Below are 14,828 nucleotides of genomic sequence, written 5' to 3' on the forward strand. Positions count from 1 at the left end.
TAGATTGATATCAATTAGTCATTTTTTGTATCAATTAGAATTAGGGTTAATTATGTGTATAGATACCCAAATTTGTATAATGATTTATTTTCATACTTAATGATTTCCTATTTATACTGAATAGGAATTATTGCTTTATCTTTTTATGCATCTCATTATATCAGTTTATAATATTTTTATTTCTATTATCCATCTCCTTCCTCCGTCAATAACCTAACCTTTTATAACTTTAACATGAGCCTCTGACTAAATAGTTCAGAATTTGATCATTGTCTCTCCATTCTCCTAATAAATATTGTTAAATTTCTTAACACGAATATTCGATTTTATGCATTGTCTACCCTTCTAACTAATGAGTTCTTATGTGGGAAACATATTAGAAATATAATATAAAAATATAAAATCATTCAATTGTCTTCACTAAATAATTTAAAGTTTTGAGAGAATTGGTTGCTTAACATGTTATCAGAGCATAATCATATCTCATGACTTGTTTATCATTATTTTGCTATCATGTTTTCTTTTATTGTAATGATAGCATCTCCATTGTGCTTTATTACTTATTGTGTTCACTACCCAACTGCAAACATTTTCGTATATGTCATACCTCAATATTGGTAAGTTCCATAAAATATAGACCTACATCAATAAAAATTTTGTCAACTTTCTCTAAAGTATTTCCTTGTATGGTTAACATTGCATTATTTTTCTCCCTTTCTCTTCATAATTAATTATTTGCCCATTTTTCTGATATTGTGTGTCAATTCCCTTTATTAATCAAGTCAATCAACATCCATTGCTCACATACTGTAATCCATCGATGGTAGAGGAAGTGTGGAACCAATGCGCTCTAATGAAGAATATAAAGATATAAGAATTTTGATGATAACAAACAAGCATGAAAAGAAGACTTCAAATATTACAACTTGCAACAATCAAAAAGAAATCTAAAGAATCAACCAACCAATCTGAAGTACATCAACATAATGCGCAAGACTATATATAATACAAGGTTTTATACTTGATATAAGCTTCCTTATCCTGTAAAGATAAAATTTATATATGACCCAAATGTTAAAAAAAAAAAAATTATGTATGAGATTCATATCAATACGGAAATCGAATGGTGTGTAACAAAAATTCTCTTCTTGTGTTACATGAGAAGCATAAAACCCTATAATATATGTGTAATATGTTTACTCATTGAACCAATAAACCCCTTTCCTTTCTATCCTTTTTCTTTTCTTTATTTCTCGAGTATTTTTTTTAATTAGTGTTAAGATTTAGGTTTGTGGGTAAATAATTTATTTCCCTTTAAGATTTAGGTTTGTGGGTAAATAATTTATTTCCCTTTGTCAAAAATTTCGAGCTTGAGCTTTAATAGTAAATGAATTGATGGATATATCAAAAAATATATATTCATTCCTAAAATATTATATTTAGCATAATTTAAAGAAGGAAGATATAATTGAGGTAGAGATAATGTTAGGTATTTATTAGTATTTAAAATTGGGTTTTATAAGAGTTATGTTGTTGGAGAAGTGATTGTGTAATGTTATAGAGATTTGTTTTGCATGTCTTAGTTTTGTTTTTTTTTGCTTCAAAAAGTGCAGACCCCACAAAATATTGTGTGTGTAGAAAAAAAAATTTTGTCATGTTAAATGATGAATGCAAACCCCTTTAAAATTAACTCCCTAATTTGTCCATGCGTCTTTGAGTCATGTTAAAAATTCATTTATTTTACCCAAGTTGATTGTTTTGAGTCATGTTAAAAATTCATTTATTTTACCCAAGTTGATTGTTGAATAAAATATTTAACATAAGATTATTTGTGTATATGGCAGCAAATTCAGACAGTAGCTTTCCCTTGGTAGTCAATAACTCAATATGTTTAGCTTGCATTTGAAAATTTGAAATATCTTTTCAAACTGACATTAACCGGAAGAATTTTACAAACCATTCAAAATGAGGTCAAAAAAAATACGTGTTATACAATACAAGTTACAAGAGTGTGCTAATACAAGAAAAATATGATTAGCAGTTGATGCTAATCTAGTAATCTCTATGAGGCCCATATTAAAATCACAAGGAAGATTCAAACTTCACAGCAGCATCTGGCAACCATTCAGGGCCCTGGATAAAGGACTCCACAGTAAACTTCCCTGCCTCAGAGTCCGTGAGAGTGGGCTTATAACCAGCCCATTTGACCCTCTGGGTCACGTCTGCTCCTGACCCAGAGTTCTGGTATTCAGCATACAAGATGGTATTTGCAGGTTCCACATTGGTAACCCAACTCACCCACCCAACAGGTTTCAAGAATGACCCAATATCAGATTGCATGATAACAGTAGTGGAGTAATCTTTCCAAGGCCTACCAAGGTATGTGTCAGCTGTGAGATTGTCATTCTCTAAGGTAGTGATGCTAGATTTCTGGATTATAATTCCAGTGTTTTGGTTAGGATCCTTCTTGCCCTGAGCTGTGATTGTGTTGAACTGGTTTAATAGAGGCTGCCTAGGCATGATTTTGCAACTTTGGAACACAACAGCAGCATTTCCAAATATGAAGTCAATGGTACCTGTAATGTCACACTCACGGTAGAATTGGCGGTTAGAATGTGCATAGAGAGTATCCTGAAACCCATCAAATGAGCACCTGTAGAACACAGAACGATCCGAGCCAGATCTTAAAGCCACAGCTTGGTGTTTAGCTGCACCTGCAGTGTTAACGAATCCGATGTCTTTGGCAATGAATCCCTTTCCTTTAACAGCTGCAAAAAATAACATGCTTCCCCTTAATATCAATATCTTAAGAATTCAATATTGAACTGTTGTATCATATGTCATAGTCTGCAATAAAGGGAACATGTCCTATCAATATCCTCCTACTCATAAAACAACATGATTTTTGGTGGGTCAGAAAATATGAAAGAGGGCGTAGGCAACCAATTTTGTGAGACCTAAAGAGCAGATCAGGTTCACATGATGAAAAATTGAAACCATGTGTCTCGCCAGACACACAAGATATTTCCCACTAAAGCACATGCCACATGCTTTTTCATCAAACTTGTATTTTCCATGACAATATAACAAGCAATTTGAATCCTAAATTGTAGAACCCCAAAACTTAGCTTCTATGAACCTATCATGCACTTTAAACAACTAATGACACAAAAAAAAAATAAAAAAAAAATTGAAGAGCTATATATCCTCTTGTTCAATTTATTATTATTTAAATGACTTGTATATAAATCAATTTTTAAATTTTAATTTAAAAAAATTCAAACTCTTTATAATTAAATGCAATCAAATAAATGAAATTTTGACAAATCCATTAATTAAATCATCCAATAGATTTTAAACTATTTAAAAAAATATCTTCGATAAATGACATCATGCACATGGAAGTAAATTCATTGCAGAGTATTAAACGGATAATAACCAATTTTCAAATACCATTATAACATTATTAACATTAGTTTAGGGTTTTGGATTACCGAAAGTGGCAGTTTCAAAAGTGGGAGTGCCGTCGATGAAGTTCCGGCCACCCTGGACGACGGTTTTGGTCTTGCCGTCACCGTAGATCATCACATTCCACGTATCCTTATCCAAATCGATGTTTTCCACGTAAACCCCTTCCTTCACGTACACCACGAATCTCTTATCGCTCTTCTTCTTCACCGCCTTCACCGCCTCCGCAATCGTCTTGTACTGTCCGCTGCCGTCCTTCGCCACCACCGCGTCCGGCGTCGTAGTATCGTTTCCCTCCTCCGCCAACAGCCTCCTATCCGCCGCGCTCACCCACTCCGGGAACGCTCCTAGCAGCCTCCGGTTGTGGATCGGCGCGTTCAACTTCGAGAGAAGCCCTAGGATCCTCGTGACGATGGCCAAGCTGTTACTCGAGAACTCGGTGGAGTTCTTCATGGCGGTTCCCATTTCCCGTAGAACGCCGCGCGCGGCGGTGGAGTTCACCTCGCCGAGAGCGTCCAGGCACGTGTCCTGGTCCGTGATCGCGGCGCTGAGCCAGGTCTCGTAGTCGCTGATCTTCGCCGTCGAGAGAATTTTCCCGGCGCCGCCGCCTCCGGCGACGTCTAGCGAGGAGATCGAATCGTTGAGCCGGTCCAGCGCGTCGCCGATGACGGTGGAGCAAACGTCGATGGCCTTCTGGAGGCGCGTGTCGTTGTTCGCAATGGCGCGGAGCTTCGAAGGGAAGCTCGAGAGCTTGGAAAGTTCGTCAATGGCGACGCGTAGGGAGAGCTTGAAGAGTAGCTCGGGATCGGTGGTGTTGGAGTTCGCGACGGCGGAGATTGCGGCGAAGCACGAGTTAGGGTACTGAGTCACCTCGCAAACAGCTTTGAGTGACGCGGCCGGGTTCAAATCGGGTTGGGGAACCGAGTCGGCTGAGGATGATGAGGTGTTGCGCTTGTATATGACGACCCCTGCAACCGCGGCGATAATCAACGCTATGAGAACGATGGACGAGACGATCACGATTATCACACGCTTACGTGTCTTCTTCTGAAAGGCTTTCTGCTCGAGCTCATCTACTTTGCCGTACCCCTTGAAGGACTTGATAGAATCCATATTTTTGCTCTTTGTAATATGCCTCTGTTTCCAACTTCAAAGTGTGCACTGTTTTAAGGTTTGGTTTTGTTTGTTGATCTTTTACAACTTTGGGTGCTTTTATAAGAGAATGGAAAGATAAATTCTTGCGAGGGAAAAAGTGTATATCTAGTATTGTTCAATGTGCAACACTTAAAGTTACGTGGGATATAACTATTTTTTTACTTTAATAAAATATAATTAAAGTAGGTAAGCATTTTTCATTTCTCATGGAGAAGTAAAAAAAAAAAAATTCCTTTTTTTTTATTAAAGTTTTGGGATAAGAATATGGAGTGTTGTCCTTTCTGCTATGCTTCTTTGTTAAGATTCAGTAGTAGTAATGGGTATCTAAGAACAAATTCATTTTTATGCATAATAATCACTCGAGAAGTTACCATCATGGTGTTTCGCGAATTGATTGCATAAAATCCATCTTCCTTTAAAAAGTTTTACAGACTGATACACGTTTTATTATCTTAACAAACAAAAACCAAACACGTATTGGACAAAGTTGATTTTGATTTTTAAAATTAAACCAAGTATTTGATTACATATTTACATAGAGGGGTTGTTGTTTATCTCTTCGTTTTAGTTCACGTATTTTTTTTTTATGAGTTATAGATATTTTTTTCGGAAGAGAATCGTATTCGAGGTCGGTTTCATATTTACTTTGATAAATATGATTTAGCCAAACTAAGTGTGTTAAGTGATTTATTTTTTAGATTTTATACACGGTTTGGGAATGGCTGACAGAATACGGGGCCGCGGTTTAGTTAATGTAATGATTCATTTAACAGTGAAGCTGAGCTGTTTTATGATCCGTGAATTATGTGGAGAAAAAGACTTCTTATTTCAAGAATGCTGCATGCTTTTGTCAAACTATCAAGCTATTAAAAACAGTTGATTGTTAAACTATATAAATACTTATTTTTATTTTTAAAAAAATCTTTGTTTTTGTTTATTGTTTTTTAGAGAGGTGGTGGATATGACAATGTCAGCATAGCACGATAAATGATTAAAAGAAAATAAACAAAAAAAATTAATCAGAAGGAGAGATAGAGAATAAAAAAGAAGAAGCTTTCTTAACTCTCATTGAAAAAGAAAAAGGCTGAAAATTTTGCCGATTTTTAAATCTCACGTACGAAAAGTTTGGCTTCTTCCCCTTTTTTCTCCTGTATGAAAACATAGATAAAGCTTATAACACTCACGTTTAATATTAAATATTGAGACTGCGCTATTATAGTATATATTTTTACGAAAAAATATTTATCAACATAATTTTGTATTATTTTAATTAAAATAATCATATTTTGATGTATATTTAGTAATTTTTACATTCTCTGTTTCTCTCTCTCCTAATTTTGGGTAGAAAATATAATATAACAAATACTTTTCCTAAATTTTTAAAGGAAAACTGGAAGGAGTTTCCACAATTTGGCTTTCAAATATACGAGGTGTCAATTTCTCCACTTTTTTAAATTCTTTTTTATCTCCTTTTTATATTCAGATTGTTTATTTTTAATCATTTATTTTAATTATTAATTTTTTTCTTCCTTATCTTCTTTTATTTATGGTTTGATATGCTAATTAGTGGAATTGGGTGTTCATAAAAATATTTTTTTTTAATTAATTATTATGAAATTCTTAATCTAAGTGGTTAAAAAAGTTATCTCTTTACCAGTAATTTATTTTCATAAATATTATTTGGGAAATCATTTTTTCTGCGCAGGGAGAAAGCAATCTTATGTTACAGATACATGAAAAAATGTGTCAATTTTTTTTTTTTTAAACGGTGGGTCTCATTCTTTTCGGATCAGCTGCAAATAAGATTTATGTTATGTTACACAAGAGAAGTAATACCCATAATATTTAGTCACCCTAAGTGTGTTGAAGTTGTTAGAATTATGGAAAAGAGAAATAAAGACAAACATTAGTTTCATTGATTGGTTAATTTGTATAAGTGGTAAGGAGTTTGTGTCACTTAATTAAATATATCAAGTTTGAGTCTTGATAATGGAAAAAAAATAGTCCTGGAAGAGTCGACTCCTATATAAAGTTTGATAGTGCTCGAATCGTGTTAATTCGAAAAATAAATTGTCTGAGTAGATTAAAAAAAAATTATACAATAAAAGAGATTCTTATGTATAAGACTAAAAATATTTTAAAATATCACTAAAATACTAAACTATCCTGGCACCTTAATAGAAGTTATGAATTTTTAGATTTTATACACGGTTTGGTAATGGCTGACAGCAGAAGGAGCCGCGGTTTCGTAACGTGATGCTTCATTTCATAATTCATAGTGAATGTTAAAAGTGCCGCATGTTTTAGTAAAAGTGTAAAACTATCAAACCACTATAAAAAAGTTGAATGTTAAACTGCATAGATACATATTTTATTCATTTGTTTACGTATTTTTGTATAAATGATTTTGGTTTTTCTTATACGAGATAGATATAATTTATCGACCGGAACATAAATAATCTAAATTAATTTATAAAGTTAATTTGAAACCATCATTAAAAAAATTTAAACGAATTTATCGGATAGGTCAACGTCAGAATTGCATGCTGCGTGGAAATTAATCATTAATCACCTATCCGGAAATCGCGCGAATGCACATGCTATTCTTTCTTGGTGTCCCAAATCCACTTGTCAACCCTTGGTTATTGTAGTTTCTTTCTCTCTCTCTTTTCTTAAAGTAATTTCTTTCTTTCAGATGTTGACAACAAATTGCAATTTTTTACCTATTAAAGTCATCAACATGGACCAGCTTATCCATTCAATCCTAACTCACTGGGTCAGGGCCAAAATACTATTTTTGTTATATAATTTTTAAAGAATAGATTATTCTGTTTATTCTTAATTTTATTCTATAAATCTTCATCGTTGGATGAGATTATAATCTACCAGTATAAAGATGGGTAAACAAAGATAAGCAAATTAAAAATAGACAGAATAATTCATCCTAATTTTTAAAATGTCTTTATGAAGTTAATTTTTAAATAGTAAAATACTCTTGCAAGTCACACAAAGAGATGGCCGTTACTCAAGGCCCAGTTGGAGGTGAATGAGTGAGCTGTCAATTAAGGCTGCAACTATTAAATGTATCGTTTGAGCGTTAATTATGTGGTCCTTGAGCATTTACTTCTTTAGTTAAATAGGGGTAAAACGAAAAAATAGATACAAAAATAGAGTTAAAATGAGAAAGTAATGTGAGAGAGAACACAAAATTTTTAATATGGTCCAGATCATATTAAAATTTTCCGTATCATTTCTTTCAATTTTTTTTCAATCGAATTTAATATATATAGATATGCATATACTGATTAAATATAAAGGCTGATTCAATAATACGCTTCAAAAATATTTTGATAAATTCCAACTTCTTCGTTCCCTGTTATGATCTCATATGGTAATCTCAGATCATTCCTCCTTCATGTTTTCTTTTTGAGAAAAAAAAAAAATAAAAGAGAGAAATTGACTGTGAAATAGAAGAACATTTGTAATTCGTGTACATTTGTGACTTAGTGTAAAATAAAAGGACTTTATGCACTTGCAAAAGTAAAAAATAAAATAGATAAAAAAATATTTATGCATTATTTGTTTCTTATGGGAAACCATAGCAAAAGTGTAACTTTAATTGCATGTGTTATTGAGAAACCATATTACATTACATTGGATTAACAGATGAGCATCTTTTAAGCAGTATAAAAAAAAAAACACTTTAACTTCCAAACTGCTTTGTTCCCTCAAAAAAAAAAAAGAGCGGGTCGACCCATGGGGTACCCAGATCTGACTTCTGCCAGCAGGTTAGGACCTAAGAGGCTGAGTAAACGGCCCAATCCTTCTTTTTCTTACAATCAAAAAATATACAAGCGGTTTCGGGTGTGGGTCAACAAACCCAAGGTCTGGGTAGCTCAAACAAGCATTTTTTTTCTTCTAATCCAATTGGAGTTTACTCAGATGGCATTAAGGTTCTTGCTAGACTTAATGTTTAAGGCTCATTATCAATAATATTTCTTATTTCTCTCTAGCACTTAATAGATGATATTTAAATATTTTTTTTAAAAAAAAACATGATTCAAATTCTAACACAATTTTACAACCCAAGAGAGAAAGGAAACCCAGTAGAGCCCAACCAGGTAGAGCCCGCAATGAAACTTCCAGGAGTAAAAGCGTGGGCCTCAGCAGCATTAGTAATAACCTTAAACCCTTTCCATGCAACCCTCTTAGAAGTTCCAGATCCTGGCCCATTGTTTTGATATTCCCTATAAACCAAAGTGTTCAAAGCAAAGTCACCATTCCACTCATGCCACCCAATTGGGTCAATCACATCACTAATTGTTGTTTGCATAATCACAGTCCTAGAGTACTCTTTCCATGGCCTACCAAGATATGTAGGGAAACTCTTCTTCACAGGTTCCAAATCCTTAGTGGCACCAATTCTACACTTGTGGATAACAATGCCAGTGTTTTGGTTAGGATCAACCCTCCCTTGTGCAGTGACCATGTTCTTTTGGCCTGAATTAGGAAGCCTAGCGTGAATGTCACAGTTTTGTAACACAACAGCTGAGTTACCAAAGATAAAATCCACTGTCCCTGATATGAGACAGTTCACAAAGAATTGGCGATTGTTGTGTACATAAAGGGTATCTTGGTATGCTAAGATGTCACAGTTGTAGAAGGCTGAAAGGTCACCACCAACTCTTAGAGCCACTGCTTGGTGCTTTGAGGGCCCTGCTGTGTTTTGAAAGGCTATGTCTCGGGCCAAAAATTGTCCACCCACAACGGCTGCAACCACATTATGAAAAAAAAAAAAAAATTGAAAAAATGCTTTAGTTTGGTTTCACATGTATATTTAGAAAGTAGATGAAAACGCTTTAGTTTGGTTCACATTTATATTTGGAATGTAGAAAATTGACTACACAAACAAAAGGCATCAAACAAGGGACAAAAATAAAAAAAGCAATCATGAATATTGTAGTCATTCGTTAGTGCCTTTGAGTTGTGTATGAGGTAAAGTTGCTCATACTCATTCTAACAAAAGTCATTTTGAAGGGTGACACTTTTGATCTATTAGAAAAAGTAAAACACAATAATAGTCTATTTTCCTCTTATAAATTTATTTCATTTTCTTTTTATTGATACTTTTTTAGTGTAAAATCTCTAGATCAAGAGTATCATTTTTCTTTACTAGAAACATTTCATATAAGAATGAGTGTACGTACCATAAAAAGAACTAGTATGGTTGATTGGATATAAAGCAATTAAGTGGTCCAAGTGTTTAGATATTAAAATGAAAGACAAATTCGGTGGCAACTTGTGCAAGTACAAGCATGAAACTGAAATGACTCATCAATAGACTCATGTTGGGGTAAATTGAGAGGATAGTGTCATATGGGTTTATGCACAATTACAGCTCACAAGGTAGAAGCATGTCCTGAATGGTCATCAAATACACTTTCCCTAGGGGAAGTGTTTTATTATTAGGTCAAGATTTGACATAATAGAACAAAGCCATACAAGAGGACAAGTGAGATATGCTGTATGCACAAGTTAAAGTACGAGATAAGATTAGTTGTGTTTTGGTTATGTTGAAAGAACGAGAGATTAACATATAATCTAAGACGTTTATATAGACAGAAGATATAATGACAGGTTTGCTAAAGATACAATAATGTATGGCTATACTAGTAGTAGTATAGAGAACCGTGCCTGATTTTGAAGGAAGCATCATGGAATGTTCGTGGCTTCAGAATTCAACATTCAAATTCCAAAGTAGAGCCAAAATGCCGAAAAAGACAAGAGAACCAGAATGGAATATATATATAAAGTAAAATTAAATGAAGATTGTCTAGCTGTATTCCACCTCCCTTCTTCATTCTTAGATGAAGAAAAAGAATCTCCATAAAATTCTGTATTCTTTTACGCAAAATAAATAATTTATTGAGAAAACAGTTATATATGAAAGCTAAATTTGTGTAAAAATTTATTATTTTTAAATATATTAAATATTACAAAAGATAATAACAATTTTCGTAAAAAAATAATAATAAAATCGACACTTCTAAATCTTCTACTTATACAATCCAATTAAAAATATATTTGAAAAAAAAAATTATTACATAAGGAATCTACTTTTTTTTTTTTTATCTTTTGATAAAAACACTAAACTTTTTTTTCTCTTAATTTTTTTTAAAAAATTATTTAAATAACATACAAAAATTTAAACATTTTTTAATTAAAAGGTCAATTTTTTTCTTAAAAAACACCAACAAATTTTATCCGTTTTCTAAATTATTTATATTATATAAAAATGTATTTCAGTTTTATTTTATTTTCTCAAACATTCACGAGCTGGACATGGAAATTATTTTAACATTTTAAACGTACTACCACAGCAGAAAAGCAGGACTACAAAAAAGACCAAACAGTTGACCAAAACAATACTTATATACTCAGAAGTCAGAACAACCCATGTGCATGCTGATAATCATTTTGTTGAAAATGGTATTTCGATTTGAAGAAATATATTTCTAAATTATTTTGATGAAAAATTAGGAATACAATATGATCTAGCCCAGAATTATTGTTTCCGTTGTCTTGCAACCGGGACCTCAATATCCCGAAATTATAGGCATCATCAAAGTGTTTATACAATGGCAAGCACATGCCATTGCCTTTGCCCGTTGGTCTAACCATAATTAGAATAGGACCAACCCTGTTTAAGTTAGTAGTTACCTCAAAGCCATTCATTACTCTAAAACCTTTTTGGGTTTGGTTTAAAGCTTCACAACTTTTCAATTCTTCCTAAACTCAAACCTTTGCTGTGACTAAGTGTTGCAATTCTTCTAAACAAAAAAAATAAACAACCATTTTCTAAGGACACATTGATTACTTCACTAGTACTACTTGGACAACAAAGTTCTAACTATCAAGTTTTAATCCAACGACATTTTCATGACTTGAACTAGAGACCACCGGTTAAGTTATTACTTATTTTTTTCTTAATTTGAACAAAAAAACAGTGATTAACAACATTATTAAGGAAAATTAAGGAACTTACCGACAGTGGCAGAGTGGAAGGTTGTGCTGCCATCAACAACATTTCTGCTACCAGTGATGATAGTGTTAGTTCTACCATCACCCAAGAACATTATATTAATCTTCTTCTTTGGCACATCAACATTCTCTCTATAAACCCCAGCTTTAATCCTTATAACAAATCTCTTGCTACTCTTCAAAGGAGCTGCATCCACCGCAGCTGACACCGTCTTAAAGTCACCGCTGCCGTCAGCCGCCACCACCACATCCGGTGTCACCGCCGGCGCCTGCAAAAGCCTCCTATCCGCCGCAGAAATCCACTCCGGCCACTGAATTGCACCCTCATTAAAATCCATCATCAGCTTCCTATTATTGTTGTTTCCATCCATAATCATGTTCTGTTCATAGTTGGCTATGTCAGTATCAGTCATGTTCTTGGTCATAGCCAAAGCATTGCTACACATGTGTTCAACATGTATCTGTCCTTGTTCAAGAGCTTTTCTCACAGTCTTATCAGCACCCTCGTGAGAGAAACCATCCAAGCAAGTAACTTGGTTTGTTATGGCGGCACTGATGAGTGTTTTGAGGTCATCAGCATGTTGGTAAAGTGATTTCTTTTGAGGGTAAAGTTTGAGATCCTCAAAGGCTTCCTTGAGCTCTTCGAGGGTTTCATCAATGGTTTCTAAGCAATCATGGAGTGCGATTTTCTCCCTTTTTGTTAGACCCTTTTTGTTTTGAAGCTTCTCCACTGTGAAGTAGTTGTGTTCAACGGCTCTGGTTGTGATGTTCAAGGATAACTCTATAACATCCTTGTGGTTTGTTACTTTGTTTGTGATGCCAGGTTCAGAGGATATGGCTGAGAAACAGAGTTCAGGGTAGAATGTGCTGCTGCAAGCGTTTTTGATTATGGTGTGAGAATGGTGAGAGAGGGAGGAGGCATTGTTTTCTCCGGTGGAGTTCTTCTTGTGTGAGTTTACTCCGACGACAATGGCGGCGACGGTTGCCACTAGAAGAAGGGTGGAGAAGAGAGACAAGAAGAGCTTCTTCTTCTTGGACAGGGAATTGTGGTTGCTGCTGGTCATGGTTGGTTTGAGAACAAAGATAGAGAAAGAAGGGAAAGGTGAGGTGCAGAAAGAAATGAGAAGTACAATGTGCTTATATAGTTGGATTTAGCTAATTAATTACTTGTTAATTGATATTAATTTGTTTTTTTTTAATTAAAGTATTAAGGTAGAATATTAAGAACTGGACCCATGTGAATAATTTGGGTGTAGAAATGTACAAGGTACTCAGTGTACTTGACTTACTAGGATTAGTATCTTGCTAATTCAGCTGTGGGGTTATGAAATTTATTTCCTATTCACATATTGTAAATGATTGAACAAATTAAAAGGTTGCCATTTTGCAAATAGGAGCTTCTTGGATCCTGGAATTGGAATTCGTATTTCATGTCAAGTTATCAATTCCCTCCTGCTTTAGAACTGTTTCCTGATGTGAGTTTCCTATTTGTATATAATAATGGACTTGCACCTTTTGCCCTGTGGGCCTTGGATTTTTTGTGTATCGAAGTATAACAATAATGGTAGTGCCTTTAAGTCTTTCAACTTTTAAGTATCCTTTTACGTATTAAAAAAAAATTTTGTTTTTCTCGTGTTGCATGAAAAAACAAACTCTTACACACCATAAAAAGATGTGCTACTCATTTTTTTTGTTTTTTATTTTTTTAAATAAGTGGATCTAACACATGATGTATCTATGACATGAGATTAGAATCTCCTACAGCATAAGATTTATTTTTCCCTAAAAAAAATGTGACAAATGGTAATTGTAGAGAAATTAGAGTGTTATTGAGAATACATACTTTAATAATATGTAGTAATTCAATCCAACGTTATCATATCATATAATAAAACAATAAAATGATAACAGAAAATAATAATTAATTAAGTTGTTTTTTCTTACGTATCATTTGGGTTTATGTGCTCTCAGTCTTCATTTTGGGATAAATGTGTTATTGATATTGTGGTAAGTTAGTTTTTCTTATAAATGAATTCATTTTTATAAATAATATTTGTGTTTTTATATTTTGATGAAAATATTATGTTTATTTATGATATGAATTTTTGGACCCCTCGAAAGAATAATACCTTAGTAAAATCCCTGATTAAAATTATTAATTAAAGTTACATAGAATCATTGTCCGAAAGGAAGAGGCTTTATCATTATTTCCTATTAGAGAGATTGTTATTAATTCTTATCTTATTGAATTTTTATATATAATATAATTATTCTGTTTTATATGATCTGATTATCTGTAAAGCTTTAAAGTAACTCAAGTTGCAATATTTTTTCGTCTTCGTCCCGGAAACGAATAAAATTTGTCTTTACTAATATTACTGTTTTTTCATATATATATATAATAACAGTCAACCGCGCGTGCGTATTAAATTCCTCTATAAACATGTTCTAATGATATTGTTTTCTTCATTGTAATTCGAAACAATTTAAAATCTTTTTTTGCATTTGGCTTAGGATAAAAATCTCACATTTTATTAATATCAAATTGGACAGAACTTAGCAACTGCTTTGTTGCTAGTATAAAATAATATTTTGTAGACTAATAATATGGCATCTACATTATTTTTTGTTAGTAATTGTTTACTAATATTTCAGGCAATCTTATCCAAAATTGATCAAAACAAAGTTTAAGTAAGATATATAAACTCATATAATTATTGAAGGCATATATTAGCAAATTTTAACTACATAAATCCATGAGGGGAAAAAAAAAACCTATAGTAAACACAAGCTCGAGCCAAACTAGTTTTTCAGGATGCATTGTTTTACAGTACAGCGCATCACGGGCAAAAAAATTAAAATATTATTATTTTAATAAATAATTATAAATACATAGCTGTTTTGAAATTATCTAGGATCTATTGCACTTATTCACGTCCAAATTAGGTGTGACTATTCACGCCTAAGTTAGGTGTGACTCCCAAGACATTCACGCCTAAATTAGGCGTGACTCGTCTGGTGTCGACACGTGACACAAAAAATTTGCTTTTCTAATAAAAAATTATTGCATATTTGAATTGTGTTTGTGAGAGATAAAATATATCAAATGAGATGTCATTGCGTAGATCTCGAAAAGTCATGTGGAATCAAAAAAAGAATTACCT

General features: G+C 33.1%; 2 protein-coding genes across 2 annotated transcripts; both read right to left on the reverse strand.

Annotated features, from left to right (window-relative positions):
• Nucleotides 1-1,934: 1,934 nt before the first annotated feature.
• LOC133287327 (pectinesterase 3) lies at nt 1,935-4,670 on the reverse strand. The gene is made up of 2 exons (XM_061484900.1): nt 3,495-4,670; nt 1,935-2,768 (listed from the first exon to the last, which is right to left on the reverse strand). Exons 1-2 carry the CDS (start codon nt 4,579-4,581, stop codon nt 2,083-2,085), a joined length of 1,773 nt encoding a protein of 590 aa, XP_061340884.1. The 5' UTR covers nt 4,582-4,670; the 3' UTR covers nt 1,935-2,082.
• Nucleotides 4,671-8,701: 4,031 nt separating this feature from the next.
• LOC133287310 (pectinesterase-like) lies at nt 8,702-12,728 on the reverse strand. Its single transcript, XM_061484883.1, has 2 exons — nt 11,669-12,728; nt 8,702-9,393 (listed from the first exon to the last, which is right to left on the reverse strand). The coding sequence occupies exons 1-2, from the start codon at nt 12,726-12,728 to the stop codon at nt 8,702-8,704; spliced, it is 1,752 nt and encodes a 583-aa protein (XP_061340867.1).
• Between the last annotated feature and the right edge of the window lie 2,100 nt (nt 12,729-14,828).

Source organism: Gastrolobium bilobum, unplaced genomic scaffold, assembly GCF_033153095.1.
Source record: "Gastrolobium bilobum isolate Gb01-03AN ecotype WA unplaced genomic scaffold, APGP_CSIRO_Gbil_v1 utg11002, whole genome shotgun sequence".
Taxonomy (NCBI): domain Eukaryota; kingdom Viridiplantae; phylum Streptophyta; class Magnoliopsida; order Fabales; family Fabaceae; genus Gastrolobium; species Gastrolobium bilobum.